This window comes from Carassius gibelio, chromosome B2 (genome assembly GCF_023724105.1).
Source record: "Carassius gibelio isolate Cgi1373 ecotype wild population from Czech Republic chromosome B2, carGib1.2-hapl.c, whole genome shotgun sequence".
NCBI lineage: Eukaryota > Metazoa > Chordata > Actinopteri > Cypriniformes > Cyprinidae > Carassius > Carassius gibelio.
In genome coordinates, this window is record NC_068397.1 from 2,428,271 (window position 1) to 2,446,313 (window position 18,043).

At 37.2% G+C, this 18,043-nt stretch overlaps 1 protein-coding gene across 3 annotated transcripts in view; it reads right to left on the reverse strand.

The window, feature by feature from the left end:
- Positions 1 to 4,195: 4,195 nt before the first annotated feature.
- LOC127950795 (zinc finger protein 521) overlaps positions 4,196 to 18,043 on the reverse strand; it is a 90,608-nt gene continuing 76,760 nt past the window's right edge. For all 3 annotated transcript variants that reach the window (XM_052548094.1, XM_052548095.1, XM_052548091.1), the window contains 3 exons: positions 17,023 to 17,154; positions 10,417 to 10,532; positions 4,196 to 5,193 (listed from right to left, as the gene is read on the reverse strand). In XM_052548094.1, the coding sequence (XP_052404054.1) occupies positions 5,164 to 5,193; positions 10,417 to 10,532; positions 17,023 to 17,154 (278 nt within the window). In that variant the 3' untranslated portion in view covers positions 4,196 to 5,163. The remainder of the gene's footprint in view (positions 5,194 to 10,416; positions 10,533 to 17,022; positions 17,155 to 18,043) is intronic.

Here is an 18,043-nt window from a genome sequence, read left to right on the forward strand (position 1 = left end):
AATTTATGTAATGTTATGTAATGTGTAAATTCTCTTTATACAAAACTCCACTGATCGCACGTGTAAAACTGATAGACATTCTTTCAAATCCTGATCTTATGCTTTCATTTGGTTAACACAAATACTATAACAGTATAGTCTTACCAAAGCAATTAAAAACCCCTGTAATGTGGATACATTGCTGCACTTGTCATTCCTCCAGTGGGTCCCTGAGGAGCATCACTACAAGAGGTGATAATGACATGAAGCATACAGACAGAGTAATGTGACATACTTGCATAACATATCCCATAAATATCTCACACAAGACATCATCCTGTTGTTCTTTAATACTCATCTCCGTTTTAATGATATGAGAGTTTAGAAAGATGCTGCTCCGTTTGTTCCACACTTAATTAAGTTTCCCTTTCTTTCTTCAATAGAAAAGCAGAATAAAAGACAAACAGAAAAGATAATAACAAAGAATAATGCAGTTTTTCACGGGTGCTATTTGTCATGAACAATACACTACTTTAACAATAAACTGTTTATCATTATCTAAAGTGAGCATTTGGGGACTTGGATGGAAGAGCTGTTTTTAGAAAAAAAATGGCTCTGAACAACAAAGATAAGAATATAATAATAGAAAAAAATGTCTCTAACATAACAATGCAAGTCAAACAAACTGAATTTTATAATGGCTATATTTCACAGACCGCCTAGATCATATATAAAAGCTCACGTCATTAAATTTTGATCTTTGATATTAAATCAGTAGAAGTGTATGAATCCATTGCGGACAATAACTAATGTACAACCACTGTACACACAACAACTATTCAACACTCAGTTACCAGTGAAATGATAATGATAACAGTCATTTTTTATTTGTTTTATAATCCAGTTGTGCACATGTATAATTGTTGTTGTGGTTTAGAGTATTTATGTGCACATTCATGTGACCAAATTATAGATCAAAACAATACTGACAACTAATATCCACAACTGTTCATATCAACCAATTAATTATGCAAACACATAACGTTTTGGAGCTGATAAGCATTTCCTCATAAAACAAAGTTATCCCAATATTATTATTATTATTTTATTTTGATCACAAATACCGAAAATAATACAGATTTTTCAGACTAATAAAGAAACAACTGGGGCAGATGTTTCTTTTAAATGCTAGTCTAGGCAGTTTCTGAACTGCTAGCGCAAACTAGCATAACTTCAGGAATAAACAACCTTTGCAAATGGCCCTTTCACATCAAAAACACAGCTCTTACGGCTCTGTAAGGGAAGTCATGTCTCAACAGGCAAAAGCAAGATACTTTCAATAAAAGCAATACTTTTAACTTTTAGTTAGTTGAATTTGAGTTTAGCGTACCTGTAAGAAGAAACTCAGCAAGTCCGTCATATCAATTGAAGCACAATCGTTCCATCAAATTCCTCCATCTTGTAAAAACACTGCCAGTGTTTATCCTTGTTTTACCCTGTTGTCTTTGAATTTTACTAGTGCTTCTGTAAAGGAATCTGAATTTGTTTTCCAAACTGGCTAAACACCCTCAGGCCCAGCTGCTGCAGAAGCCACGCCCCAAACTCTCACTATTGGCTGTGCAGAGGTATGCAAATAGGCTGACAGACAGGCGGGGCATCCAATCATTGCATTCAGACCAGATGCAATGCTCTGGATGAACAATGTATGGTCATGAGCCTGGATGTTTTTATTTTCATACTTAGAATACTTTAATTATTGATTGCTATGTGAAGAGAATATCAATTAGTATAACAATATATATATATATAAATGAGGCAGCTAGTTATTAGGACCGCAGGGCAGCCTGGGGTTGAGCGCTTTGCTCAAGGGCAGCTATGTTTGAGAGATTTATATGAAGTCTAAATGAATAACTCTCTCAAAACAGGGAAGCTTATTAGCATATGTGCCACTGGAGAGAGAGAAAACACTAAATCACTGCTACAGTCAAAGTCTTATATTTCATTCAATTTGTTGTATAACTTTAGGACAAGAAAAGTGCAGACAGAAAACAATTTCATTGATGCAAGGTACATTGTCCAATATCCAATATCAAGAATCAAAAAATGCAATTAAGGAACACATTTTATAAGTGTGTGTGTATGCACTGGGAAAAATTCCCACAAATTAAAATACTTTGTGTGGAATAATAAAATGAAGTATACATCGAAAAAACACTAACAAGTTGGCCCGAGACTGCCTCTGACATCACTACAGATGGGCACAGAAGGCTAGTGTCTCCTCCCCCACCTGCGGGCAGGGGTAAGAGCAATCGTGGGTCACGGGGAGGTAAGGCAAGACGTAAGGGATGTGATCCAGACGAGGCAGCGTTCTCATCCGAATGAGAGTGATGCTTAGGTATCTACTCGTTCCCTTTGGGGGTTTTGACATCTGCCCTTATCCTCCCCTTCCTAATTCCCCTGTAAGCACCAGCTCTCCACCTGACCGAGGTTGGGTGGGAACTTCTTGCATAACAGTCTCCTATTCTGCACCTATAAGGTTTTGGTTGGTTCTATGTTCATACTGTAGTAACCACCTTATTGATGGTCCGGACTAAAAGGAGGTGGTCCTTGAGCGGGGAGTGGGAGTATTCTTGATCATCAGGCCTGGCACGGCACGGCACTGCAAGAAATTTCATGGATGTCCGGCCAGATCACCCTGAGGGGCTCACTGGTCTCTTGGATATCCCTTATTGCTGACACATCGAGCGGGAAATGGAGGTGGCGGTTATGGAAATCTTCTTGTATTTGCTGCCTCAGGTGATGCTCCCTTTATAAATTTGAGCTTGCCTCTCACTTGTTGTTCAGCACCTCTGCGATGCTAAGGAAGCTTTAAAGGATTAGTTCATCCAAATATTAAAATTATGTCATTAATAACTCACCCTCATGTCGTTCCAAGCCCGTGAGACCTCTTTGGATCTTCAGAACACAGTGTAAGATATTTTAGATTTAGTCTGAGAGCTTTCAGTCCCTCCATTGAAGCTGTGTGTACGGTATACTGTCCTTGTCCAGAAAGGTAAGAAAAACATCATCAAAGTAGTCCATGTGACATCAGAGGGTCCGTTAGAATATGTTGAAGCATCAAAAATATATTTTGGTCCAAAAATAGGAAAAACTACGACTTTATTCAGCATTGTCTTCTCTTCCGTGTCTGTTGTGAGCGCATTTACTGTAGTGTAGTGATATCCGGTTCCCAAAGAATCACTCGATGTAACCGGATCTTCTTTGACCCTCATATGGACTACTTAGAAAATATTTTTATTACCTTTCTGGACATGGACATTTGGGTGAACTAACCCTTTAAGTACACACGCTAATCAGTGTACTTTCTGAAAATCATATGGTGGTGAGTGTGCACATTGAACACTTTCTAAAATCCACATAAGTGGTAAGTGTGCACGCAAGACTCTGTGCACTTTCTGGAATCCTGTACGTTAAGGGTTACATGCTCAGCTTCATTCCCTTTCTTTGAGGTGGTTAGACCTTGGTTCCAGGTCTCCACTCTGCCAGTGTATCTTTATTTATACACTTCAAGCTTCTCAACATGAGGGGCTATTTGGGCAGTTCTCGTGGTACTTTTACACGGCATTGTAATTTATTGAGATGCACCTGTATATATTAAGAGAAAGACCAGCAGGACATAGCAGAGCTTGCAATGTTTTGATTCCATGATTGGGAGAGTCTTCATACTTAGAGGTTTCTGAGAACACATCCTCACATTCATGCCAGTAAAGCACAGATTCGTACCTGTGTATATCTCCAAAACTTGATTTTCTTAAGCATGTTAATGGACACTGGGAGATGTGGAAGAGATGTGGATTTTGAATTCCTAAAGTTACCTGTTCTCCAGGCCAGCATGAATCATTAACTCTGCAGGCTGCCCAAACTTTTGCAGACACCATTTTTTTGTTTCCTGTTATTTTGAAAGTGTAAATGATGGAAATAAAATCTAACTTTTTTTGACCTAGTATAAGGATGTCTAATCTGTCATTTGATGCCTTTTGGAGATTTTTCCATCTTTTCTTGGCGTCTTTATGCACATTAATAAAAACTTTTACCTGAGGTGCCCAAACTTTCGATCCCCATATATATATAGTTTTTTCCTTAAGATTACTGTGTAAAGTCAAATATGCCATTCTTCTGCTGATGTTTGGAAAAAGAAAACACAAACACATAGAAACACAGTAATGAAACGTTTTTGGAAAAGCACAGAAAATCCATATATTCATACAATTTTAATGTTTTCATCACATGAGAACACAAAAATGGTCCAACAAATCGGACCTAATTTAATATTTTTATAGAACCATTTTTTTATTGACATGACATAATAAAAGTCTAATTTCCAATTGTCCAGTTGCCACTTATCAAGTCTGTAGTGTCAGCTCAAAATAAAAACATCCATAAAAGTATATTGAGTGTTGCAAAAGTGCATGTCAATTTAATTTCATGTAAAACTGGTGTATATTTTACATATTAGATACAACGTTATACAGTAAGAGTAGAGCGTTACACATCAGTCAGCCGTGACATGCTCCTGACAGCATTTGTGTAAGCAAAACCCAATGAGACAAATGGAGACAACAGAGAATAAATGTCCTCGCCCTCTTTCATATAGAAAGAAACATTCCAGACACATCCAGATTTTAGCAAGCATTAAACATCAAAAACAGAAATATACAAGTTAACGTGGACAGACAGCAGTTTCCCTAACTGTGAGAAATTACCTCAGGATAACAGAAGATCATTGGTTTTGCATAATTTCAACATATCCTAATTCATATTTCATTCAAAAGCTTGATGTTCTGGTTACATGAGGCAGACTGGGCTGTTGATGATGGCTCAGTTTTCCTGATATCATCTTGAGCCCAAATACTTTCTCATATCTGTTCAATCTGGTTTCTTTTGTAATCTTCAAACATTTATTTTCTAACAGTAAAAGTTCAAGACTCTTTACAAGAAAAGTAAAAGCAAAACATGAAGGATATTACTTACAAATAGGTTGTTGAAACACTGAATGTCAAACATCTTTTACCCCCTGCCTTCATTTCTTTATAATTGCTTGACTGTGTGAAACAGAAAAATGCAATGTTCATATATTTATTGGGTCATGATGGGGTCTTGATTCTCTTCCAGGTTGTTCTGTTGTTAGCTGTTGTGTAGACTCACACTGTGGTTCTGAAAAACAAAACACAATGCAAGTTAATCAACACTGCAGCAGTTTCTTAATTCTGCACAGATGAGAATGTGTTCACACTGCGCAGAGAGAACAAAGAAATGCAACAGTGGTTTAACCAAGATGTTTGAATTTGACCGTAATATATTTCTCTAGCCTCTGGTAAGCGTAATCAGCACAACGGAGAAACAAGTCGGGAGCACCTGAAGGCAATATCCTTCATCAAGAAAAAGACCATTTAAGGAACAGCAAGAGCCTTAGGAGTTGAGCAGGACATCACTGGAATTCATTATGTGGTTATTAGAGAGGAAAATGTGTAGACCTGTCTCTACTTCCAGTTCTGCTTTCTGGTCAATCCAACATTCCCAGGTTGGAGCTGGTTGTTTGTAGAGGCAATAAATGCTGGAAAGAGGATCCCAATCTTCCCACAGAAGACCACATCAGAGGGGCAACAGCCTGAGGGCATCTTCCCAATAGAGCCTGCGACAAAGAAGTGGTCCAAGAACTGAGCCCTGAGGCACCCCAGTAGTTAGATGTTGTGACTTGGACACCTCACCTCTCCAAGATACTTTGAAGGACCTATCTGATAGGTAAGACTCAAACCATTGAAGTGTGGTTCCTGAGATGCCTTTTGCCAGCTTAACTTCCCAAAACCATGCCTTGTATGGCCATCCTCCACTCCATCAAATCCCAAATGACAGGAAAACTGACTAAACTGACAGTCCACTTTCATCCTCCTCCAGTTCAGACTCATTCCCTTACTCATTCCAATAAGTGCCCTAATTTCCAATTACTGGTATGCTTATGTCACAAGATACCCTGAAGCAGTCCTTCTCTACAAAGCCACACAAGAGAACATTGACAGAGAGACGTGTCTTTTCTCCACTAATTAAGGATTCCAAAGGAAATTCCTAAATAAGAATTCCACTGAGGATGTACTGTAAAAAAGAATCTAATCCACCTGGTGAGTAAATTGATCCCAAGTCAGTATCACCAGTCTATGCACACTGCCGGGGGTGATTATAAAGGTGCTTCCACACTGGAGGAACCTTTTCATAGTTTCTAGGACAATTGGCAGTAGTTCATGCTTTATGCATGTTCCACTACAGGAACAAATTTTGTTCTAGGAGCTCCATTTTGGGAAACTAAATCAGAGTTGTCATAGGAGATTAAGTCAGATTTTCATGCCCTTTCGATTGTGAAAGTGTGCGTTTACATAATATCTCTGTTATAATGAAACCAACGACACAACAAAAACAGCTCCGATCAGCGTTCTCCATTCACCGGTTGTTGATGTTTATAAATGCCGTGAATAAAGACATCACTGTCGACCGCTTCAGAGTTCCTGCTGCCGGTTTAAATGCAACCGGGAAAACTGCCCAAGGGAGAAATCGGTTATCTAGGAATGACCCTGCTGGCTAGTTACTAGAACTGCAAGATGTAAAAGCACCGTAAGACAGTGGCCCGACTGGGTTTGAGGACAGATTATTGAGTAGGTGAGACAAATGCAATACCTATGGCTCATCTAAGAGGCCTGGATGTGCATGTCCAGCATCATCATAGTCTCAAAATCCAATCCCGGGTCAGTAGTGACTAAATGAACAACGGGTCTTTGCACTTGGCCACTTGTCTAGCTACATGATGCATTTCTTGTATTTGGCCCAAGTGTTCAAGTGAGTGTGAAGACCACAAGTGCATGTAAAACTTTTCATTACCCAATGGGACACACTTATAGTGTTGTAAAAGTGTGTTTACAGAGCTTTGTTAGAAAAATGGCTGTTCGGTTGTCTGTATAACAGATGACACAATTTAGTAATGTGGTGCTTCTAATTAAGTGATAAAAAGCAGTAGCAAATAAACATACTGATATTTGCACCAAAAACGTGCAACACTTTGTTTTGCTACCAAATGATATACATTTTATAATTATTATTAATATTCAATTTACACTGCAAAGGTTTCCCTCACTCGCGAGATCTCTGCAAAAAGTCTCAATTTATTTACAGAGCATGATGTATGAGGGAATACGCTTAGTCTCGAATACCGCTCTGGTGGATTTTGTGTGCATTAAACAGGAAGATAATTCTGCTCACCAGCTCCAAGCCATAATCTCCTCCCAGAGAGATCTCATCTATTCCTCGAGCTCCTTCCTTGTGCTCAAACTATATACATCCAAAGCTCATCTTCAGATTTCCAAGTGTGTTGCCAAGTTTGTCAGTTCTACCTGAATGTCTTTGTATTGCCGGAATGTTCAGTAAGTCGTCACTCTGGATTTTTGCTTATAATTGACTGTAGATGTGGTTCTTTGTAGCCTGTACTGAATTATAGTAACAGCAAATGCTAGGTAGCCTAATGAAACCATTGTGAATACTTGGCTTAATTAACAAATGTTAACAAGGCAGCCAAATACAGTTGTGATTAAATTAGTCTAATTAACACTTTTCTTTTTAAGGATACCGTATTTACAGATCAGACTGAATGATTTGACCATGAAAAATCAGCACTGTTGGCCTTTTCTGCAGAGAAGAGTGCCAGAAAATAGATGGATGGATGGATGGATTAGAGCTGAAGATCTTTGCCCAAACCCGATGAGACCCGACGGGCCTCTGGCGATTAAGTTTTGGTTGCACCAGGAACTAAAGCAAAGTCTGAGGTGTAGAAAAGTTTTGACCATATTTATAATGAAAATAATGAGTGAATACGGCGTACAATCAGTGAGTGCAAGAACACACTGAAGCCACATCTGATTTAATCATTTTCCTCCTCAAAAACACGTAGGCTTAGCCTAATCTCTGTGAGTAAAGGTGTTTTAAATGATAACTAAATATTCATTGAGTCTTAAATGCATAATCTGGACAGATTATTTACGCTAATGTTGGCATTATTCTTTTATTAAATACCAGCTGCTAGTGCCGAAGCAAATCCGGCGGAGCCTTTATCTTAACTTCGTTATTCTCAAATACCAATCTTAATTTAAAATTTATCTTAATTTAATTTTTAAAAAGACTTGTTTTTATTGGTGCGTTGGTCTATTTATAGGCTAAATGAGCCTATGTTAGAGTGTTGCAATGTTAAGATTTAACAGAGGAATTATTTTATTTCTTTATTCCAACTTCCAAGTGGCCTAGTCTACATTAGTTATGAATAAATTATGTTAAAACATGTATAAATTACTTATTCCTTGAAAAAGAGCTGTGTGTGTGCGCCCATTTGAATAATGTCGGGCTGTAAATGGGTTCGGGCTTTTAAAAGGCTGTCTATCAAAATGTACTTGTCGGGTTCGGGCCGAAACCTGTCGGGCTCGGGTCCTGTCGTGCCTTACGTTTAAGGCCCGATTACAGCTCTTATATGGATTTGATGGAGGGATGGTTGACTGGATGGATGGATTTTAGGTGCACAATGCCTCCTGCCTTTTAAAGGCCGTTTAGTAAAGCGATGCTATTCTGTTGCTTTTGATTGGGTCTCTGTCTGCCAATTACATCAGATGTCACTGAAAGCTTTAGACCTGTCTGAGAGTTGATTAACAACTGAAAACATTCATTAGAAATTTATAAAAGCAATTAAAAATGTCATCAAATGTAATCAGTTACATTACTTTATTAAAGTACTTAAAATAGTTACACTACTTATTACATTTTAAATAGGGCAACTTGAAATAATCAATTACATTTCCGAAGTAACTTTGCCAACACTGGTCCCACTGGAAGAATATTTACAGTTTGAGCAAGATTGACTCTCCCCAGTAATGCCATAATAATAGTAATCTGCTAAATGACTTTAAATGAAACATTCTCCTGACAACACTGAAGCAAAGCAAATTTTATTTCACATTAGCAGAGTGGCTTGTAAAAAGTTCAGAGGAAGTTTACAGGAAGCAGAAGTGTGTCACAGATCAAAAGTGTTTGTTTGTATTGTGTGTCTCCCAGCAGTGATGTGCAGAGACTGCAGCGAGGGTCTGTCAGCGTCTCAAGACGAGGTGTTTGCATACACACTTCAGACCCAGCCAGAGGCAGGAACAAACACACACACACACACACACACACACAAACTCTCGCAGGACGCTGCGCTTTGCTGCTGTCTGTATCTGATCTGCCTGCATCCGTGAGTCACTCATGGGTAATATCCATGCTTTCATTACACTTTTGTGTACGAATCATACTTTAAAACATCTAAGCAATCTTAAACCTGAAGTCAAAAGCTTTGTTTATTTTTCTTGCTGTGCTTCAGTGTGAACTGTAAGCTAGAACTTTAGATTTAACGTCAAAAGTCTGAGTGATAGAAAACTATGGTTAGAAAACTGGGTTAGTTGTGTTGTCTGCTGTGAATGCTGTTAAAAACATTCAGGGGAAACAAATGTACTTTTTCATGTTGTTGCTGTCATGCATTAGTCAGAGGTTAATGCGTTGGCCTTTGAAAGGTTATGCAGTTTTCTCTTAATAAACTCCTAATTTGCTGAGATTTGATAGGAAGTGAGGTAGTGTAGTAGTAGTTATGTTTGGGGTAGGTATGAGGGATCCAGAATCAGGCATTAATATTAGCTTTGTAAGTGCTAATAAACAGCCAGTATGCCAAAAATGTGCATGCTAATAAAATCTGGAAAATGCAGTGCAGTTGCTCAACTACTCGTGCTTAGCTGATAAAGGAAGTAGACATTTTCACTGTCATTTTTGGAGACAATCAACAGAGCAGTAAATTCCATGTGACTAATTACTCTAAAGTTGTAGGACAATGATGTGATGACAGTTGAACATGCACAGATGTAAACCCTTAAATAAAATGTTTACACTTTAGTTTGGGGACCAATTTTCACTATTAGCTAGTTGCTTATTAGCATGCATATTACTAGCATATAAGCTGTTTATTAGTAATTGTAAAGCACATATTAATGCCTTATTCTGCACGAGCATATTTTAGATCCCTTAATCCTACCACATGACTAAACGTAACAACTCACTCACTAACTACATACACTACAGACCAAACGTTTGGAAACATTACTATTTTTAATGATTTTGAAAGAAGTTTCTGACATTGGAAATGGGCATCATACTGAATACGATTAACATCAATAATGCAAAGTCGAGTTTTTTGCTTAAAGCCATTGCAAACACGTCCAATATATTTACAGTCTAATTTCCTCCCCTTGATTTATTTGTTCTGCCAAGCAGAAGGTTGTAATGGTCATGTGACCTCAGCATGGCATCCTCCTTCTCAGTTCATCTCACCTGAAGCTCGGTTTGGAAGAAGAACTTGAGCGGGCACCGTGAGCAGTCGTAGATCTTGTCCTCCTGTCCGTGTGCGGTGAAGATGTGCTGCTGCAGTTTACAGGCCTGCACGAATACTGCAACGACACACAACACATGCATTAAACACACATCTTTCCAAACGCACTGCCAGTTTGCATCTCAGAACCTTTTGACACACAGCCCTGTGTTTCATTTCCTGAAATTAGTTCTGTAGACAAATGTAAGCCTTGCCTGAACATGAAATAGCTTTTAATGCTTTTAAAAATATATCTTCTGCTCACCAAGGCTGCATTTGCTCTATTAAAAATACAGTAAAAATATTAATATCGTGTAATGTTATGATATGCTATGAAAATCTGCTTTACATATTGTGGAAAGGTATGTTTTCAGGATCCTCTGATAAACACAATATCTTTACTGTCACTTTTCATTAATTTAAGATATACTTGATTAATAAAATGTAAAAAAAAAAAAAAAAATATATATATATATATATATATATATATTTGATCATTGCATAATTCCCATGAATCTGTTTGTGTTATTTCATGCTTTTATTATAACAAAATTTGGAAAGTAGTTATAATAACATGTCTTTTTTTATCGGCATTGTACGTACAGTAAAATACAAGAAAAAATACTTACAATTAAATCTTTTTGAATACCATAATGTCTGAAACTCAAATTCAGTTTCTACTCCTGTTTCTAATGGATCACGTACAGTAAGAAAAAAATTAGCCAACATTTATACAGTAGTATTTCTACAGTTCATATTCTAGTTTTTATGGTAAAACACTCACGAGGACACTGAGGAAGTTCTCTCTGGTTATTTTTTCCCCGTAATATTACTCCGTTCAAATCAGGAAAGACACATGTTCTGTTTTCCAAGCTCAGATTTTACAGTTTGGCAGCATGTGAAAGAAGTATTGTTACGAATGAGTGAATCGAGATGCTGGAAAACCCAAATGTTTCCAGTGCTTCACATCATGGGAGAAGCAATCCCACCTGTGCACAACTCTTTCTCTCAAAACACTGTGCGAATGTAATGCAGCTTTGATTCCCCGTCCAGCTGGAAGCATCCAGGGTTTGGCAGGATGGGTAACGGTCAGCGTTTTGACTCATAGTGAACAGTGAGGAATAATGATGAGCTTTATTTAGAGCCACTGTAGGGACATAAACAAGCACAGGAACATCTGGAAACACTGTCTCTATTAGTCAACAGTGCTAATTATATTGACATTATTAATATTCATGCAGACTTGTTATTTATGCGTAGCCTTATTTCAGTCACATAAAATCTTTGAAATGGCACTTAAAACACATAGTGCGTCTGTGTGCTTTAATTAAGCCATAGAGCTGTGTGTGTGTGTGTGTGTGTGTGTGTGTGTGTGAGCATGCACTTATTCTCTCAGGAGTACTTCAAACATGCTGTTTGTCTTCAGAGACCCATATGTTAAGGGTGGCTGGTCGTGCACGCACACACACACACACACACACACACGCCAGGTTGTGTCTCTGTGGTAAAAGTTTTGGTCTTCATTTGAATTTCTTACGAGGGATAAACAACTTTTGCCTTCATGCCACCGTGTGGATTTGGGATTTAGACCCAAATCTGATGTTCACTGCTCCCATGCAAGCTTTATTAGGGTCAATGAGAATCTGTGTCTTCAACTTACACGGATAAAACGATCTGGACGTGAATCTGTGGGTTTGAGATCCTGCATATGAGCATGAATGAGTGATAATATAGAGAGAAAGAGATGGACGTGATTTGGAGAATGGCTAGACTAGAGTTTAACTTTGTATTTGTTAATGTTCCTTAATCCATTAGATGATTCAAAACTGACCATTCATGTTTTAATGTAATATTACAGTGGTTATTATAAATGATTTATCGCTGTGCATCACGAACAGGATGACGTGTGAGCGAGGGCTGTCCAATAAAGTCAATCCTTGAAACAATCAACAACACTTTCTACAATCCAACCGTTTCCCAACGGACAAAATCAAGATAAAACCCCTCTTTTCAAAAAGCTGTTTCACATCATAATAAGCAACAAAACCAGTCGAAATTTCCATTGCATGGTTTATTTACAGTATGCTACATTTTATGTATTGCTACTGTAAATGTTTATTACCAAAACTCAAATTCTCTATGGAGGCAATGCATGGGATTTTTACTTTATTAAACTGTTTGTCAAGAGACAAAAACAGCAATGAAGGATTTCTCATTATTGCCAAAGATTTTCAGAAAATGCTGTTCTTCTGTTCTCACACATTTATTTTTAATGTGAGTGTTTGTGGTTTTGGTTGATGAATGTGTTACAACTGTTATGTAATGCAAAACAAAATAAAAAATAAAATTCACATTTTAAATAAAGTTCAAAAGAAAACAGTCTTTTACAGTTATATAACAGTAATAACATGCATACAAACAAGTAGTTCACACTTTACAGCAAGGATCACGAATGTGCATAATGAGATTATGGGATGCTACTAGAGTGCTACTCTAATTCTAGGTAAAAGTGTAGAATTCTGATTTTTTATTTATTTATTTATTTATTTATTTTTTATTATTATTATTTTTTTTATTATTTATTATCATAAGGGATGTACAGTTCTTCTTTATATGTTTATAATAAGGCTTTCAAATAATTCAGTATTAAGAAATCAATTAGTGATTTGAAACGTACTGTATAATGTTAAAAATATATATTATTTATTTAAAAAAAAATTATATTTACTTTTTGATGATTTGGTATCATTTGTATTAAATGTATTGTACAAGAATTATTGTTTTGTATTGATGGGCACATACAAACCCAGGGCCAGGCTGCATTATGGTGCACACAATTGAGTGTAAAACTGTAGTGTTTTGTTGTGTAAAGTGAGACAAAAGCTCATAAGTGGCATGCCGAGTGTTTGTTCTGCGCTCGGCTTCCTCCAGGGTGAGCGGAGCTACTTTCAGCTGCGGGCTGCCTGACTTCACATAGCTGTCAAATGTGTCCCGCGAGAGCGACACTTCTGACATCCGCGCTCCGCGCTGCCTCTGGATGGCTCCTCGACTCCTCTTTTACCTCCTTCCCCCCTCGCTCTTCTCTCATCCTCCCTCGCTTTGCATGATCACGCTGTGTATGTCCTTCCCCTTCCGCATTACTTCATGCCTAGCTCCGCTCTCTCAGGCTGCAGTCCCCAAACAAACGCTTCTATTAAAACTGGTCGTGTTGAAATAATACTATAAAACTGTGTATAATTTCAGATTTTCCACTGGTGAATTGAAGTCCGATTGCTTGCGATCATTATTTGTGCCTGTAGAGGCCTGACAGAACGAGCTGAGGCCATCATATTCGACTCAGTGAAGAGCGTAAATGAGACTCGAGTCACAGTAGATTTGACTTTTAGTTTCAGCTCCAGTCCTCAACGGTGTGTTTTATATTTTATATATTAATTGCATTATATTTGACTCTGACCCATACAGCTTTTTTTTTTTTTTTTTTTTTATATATTTAGTTTCAACCTTCATTTACCAAAGTATATTTTAAAATGTATTTCAGGGTTGAGAAAATACATTTCCAGTCTAACAGTAACTTACATTTACGCTAAATGAAAATGTGGATGGAAGAGCCCAATAGATGTCAAAAGTCGATTTACAATGAAGATATAATATAATATAATATAATATAATATAATATAATATATAACATTCTTTGTTTTTGTTTTTCATTGTCAATTATGTAACTTGCTGATTTTTATTAAAATTAATTATTTTTATAACAAATATTCTTACTTCTAAAACAAACTGTAAAAAAAAAAAAAAAGTCCAAATATATTAATAGAAAAGAAAAAATGGCTGTCTACTGCAGAGTATAACGTATAAATAAACACTAAAAATGAGGAAGGTTTTTTTTTTTTTTTTTTACTAAAACTAAACATGCACAGAATGGTGTTTGTGCATCTCTCTGCTGGAAATACACTACAAGAGATGCAAAGAAAACAGTGTGCCTGCTGAAGGCCACTTCTTTAGACACAAAAAGCAATGGAAACACACTCACTGCTCTGTTTGCAGGGCATCGGTCCTGCTTGTTGGCAAGGTGAGCTAGAAAACACTCACACAACTGATGCTGGAGAGCTTTCAAACCAAACCCCAGGCTAAGGCTACGGTTTTCTATGGAAGCATATGGGTAGCAATATTCAATTTGGGATGTAATATGCAAAATGGCAACGCAATATGTAAAATGACAATGCATTTCTGTATTTACATTTGCCAATACATTTGTGCAACGTTTGGTGCAAAATGAAAATGAAAATGAAATTACATAATTTTCATTTGCCATTTCATACACCAGTTTTAATATATAAAATGAATACTAATTTTAACGCTTTATAAGTTGCAAAATTAAAATTAAAATGTATTACAGAAATTATTAGATATGTCTAACATGTTCAAGCAAAAACTGTGGCAAAATGATCATTTGAATGCTATTTTTCTTAAATGCATTAACACTCACAGTCAAGACACTTACGATTGCTTTTTAATTCAATGTCCCGCAATGAATGTAGCAAAATTCAATGTGCACATTGAAAATGCATTCCGAGCCGATCACGTCTCCGCCCCCTCCTGTCAATCACTGTGTGAACAAGGCGGGGCTTGCAGAAGGTAAAGAGACTCAAGACTCAAGGAGAGGATTCAAGTGAGAGAACATGGACAAGACAGTTGGTCCGTGTATGTTTTGATGATTTCGGTTTATGGATTCAATATTTCATTCGCACTTGTTGGCGGAGCTGAAACACTGCTTTCATCTGATTGGTCGAATCGCTCCACCTTCAGCTCAGTCTTTTCATTCTTTCAGGCAGAATAAGAGTCAGTGCGAGTGAAGCAGTGTAATGTCTGATAATAATATTTGAATCAGATGTAGCTGGGCACATAATTCGTGCTGCTGCGACCTGCAAATTATTTCTAGGTTATAGTATTGTATAAATATTGTCCCACTGATAAAAACAATGCAAATAGTTCTGTCTCTTTGGATAACAGTGAAGTGTATTGGAAAATGTAAATGTAAATACAGAAATGCATTGTCATTTTGCATATTACATGCCAAATTGAATATTGCTACCCATATGCTTCCACAGTTTTCAAGCAGAATCCCATTTCAGAAAACAACTTCTGCACAAATGAAATGAACCAAAATGTGATCAAGTGTGAAAACGCCTCTAGATCAGTGTTGGGATGTTTGTGTGATGCATGTAGTCATATGTTTGTCATGCTTTCTGCAGTGGGATGCAGTCCTCACAAAGCTGCTTTCTTTCCACTTTCTCTGTCTGCTGCATGATCAATATGAGCGCAGAAGAAGACGTGGTGGGACCAGTCTGTCAGGCATCAACACCAAATAAATGAAAATAGCCCAGTAGATCAAGTCAATAAGAATGAGAGAAGCAGAGAAAGACAGAGAGAGAGACAATTGAAGCACGTTGTTGTGGCGGCAGTAGAGAAATACATCAAGATAAAGTGTTTGTATAAGCTGCAGCTTAAGGTTAAGAGCTCTATATCGCTCCTGAGTCAGGGCTTCTCAAACTGTTCGGTTAGGGCTAGGTTAACCCTAACCCTAACCCTAACAAGCATTTTCTCCATGAAGAAAAGCATAAACCTTTTAATACAGACCTACAGTATTAAGAGCCTGGGCTGTGAAACAATGCTATAAATGACAGAAAACTGCTGTAGAAACTAGTTATTTAGTTATTTATGTAGTTATTTATCTATTTTATTTATTCATCATGTTGTTGTTGTTTTTTCTAAAAATCTAAAACTTTGTTTTATTTAAATGAGTTGACCTATGGTCTATCCATGTACTGGATGGTTTGGTGCCAACACTGGCAATTCAAAAGCAAATATATAGTTTTGTACCTTTGTTTAAATTTAGAAGATAAACGTGCTTCAAACTGACAAAAAAATTGTGATTCAGGTATTGTTGGTTTGGATCAAATCTCAAATTCTCTATTGAAGATTTTTTTTTTTGGCTTGCATATGAAGAAAATGAAACTTTTGAATTTTGACACTGACCTTATTTTTTCAAAATCTCCTAATTAATGTTAACCTTACGGTAAAGATAGTAAATGATGACAGAACTATTGAATTCCTAAACAAACTTTTATCCGTTGTGATTGTTTGAATGCAGCTCTATCATAAACGTCCAGGTGTTTGTGAAAACCCGACTTAAACTACTCTTGAAAGAGTTTGAAACGAAGCTTTGTGCGCTGAGCAGCAAACAGCCTCGGTGAGGTCTGCGATTGCATTCTGTGCACAGTTAACCCTTCTGGCACCAGAGATGAGACACTCCCAGCCAAAGACTCCACACACGTGTCTGAACTCATGTTATTCATGATCTAAAAAAAAAAATCTTAATGTTCCTTAAAATGCATGAAATTATACTTCCATTTGTGTTATTTCATAGATTTGGTGACTTTACTATTACTCTACAATGTGGAAAACAACTATGACTGTTGTTATCATTAAAAGCCTGATTGATTGTAGCATTTCTCTGGGATAAGAAGTACACACACACACACACACCAAACATAAAGATGTACCTGTGAAGCAGACGGGACACTTGAAGATGCCTCCCATGCCCTCAAAGCTGTGCTCGATGAGGTGACACTGCAGTTTCGCTGGAGAGTCGAAGGTTTGACTGCATAGTTTACATTCATGAATGAGACCTTCCTCTGAGAAAAGACAGAAAAACACAAACACAAGCCTGTGTCACTGGAAGCGTCTGAAAGATTCACAATGCAAACACACCATCCCCTGGTTTCACAGACCAGGCTGAAGTCTCAGATTAAAATACATTTCTTGGCTATTTCAACTGAAAGAAACTTCCACTTGGGTGATCTTACAATATGTCAGATGTATTGTTTTGCCTCAAGATGCACACCAATAATGTTTTAATCTAAGGGATATTTCTAAAAGCTACTTAAATGTCCTCATTGATCTATGGGCTAATCCTGGGTTAACCTAAACCCTGTCTGTGAAACTGGGCATATATTATTTGCAGTATATTTTAAATATTCATATTAAATTATCTTCTAATCAAATATGATTAAGAATAAACATGAGACACTAATTAAACACATGCGTCTACATTGTATTGTTATTTAATGCATTTTTGATTTTGCAAACAAAGTCAACATATCACAACATTATTTTGCATATTTTTGAATGAGTTTATTTTGCACTCTGCACAACTGCAAACTAAATTATATTCTGACCAAGTCATAACCTTATTGGATAAACATATGACAATGCTGACTAAATAACTGATTTACTGTACATATTTAATGTTTTAATGGTAAAGCTACAATGTGATCAAATGAGACTCCATGGAATTATTATAAGGGGAAAATAAGCTGTGTTAAAAGCACAATTAGTCATTGTGTGCATACAGTGGAGTGGATGTTCTGAGTGATATCAGAGCTGGTCTGATCTCGAAGGTCTGTGTGATCGTACAGGTTTGCACTGCCACATGGGAACAGCTGTAGCCCATCAAACCCCAGAGGAGCCGTTAACACAGGTGGCCACAGATGGGATTTAGCATAGAGTGAACTGTGACAGGAT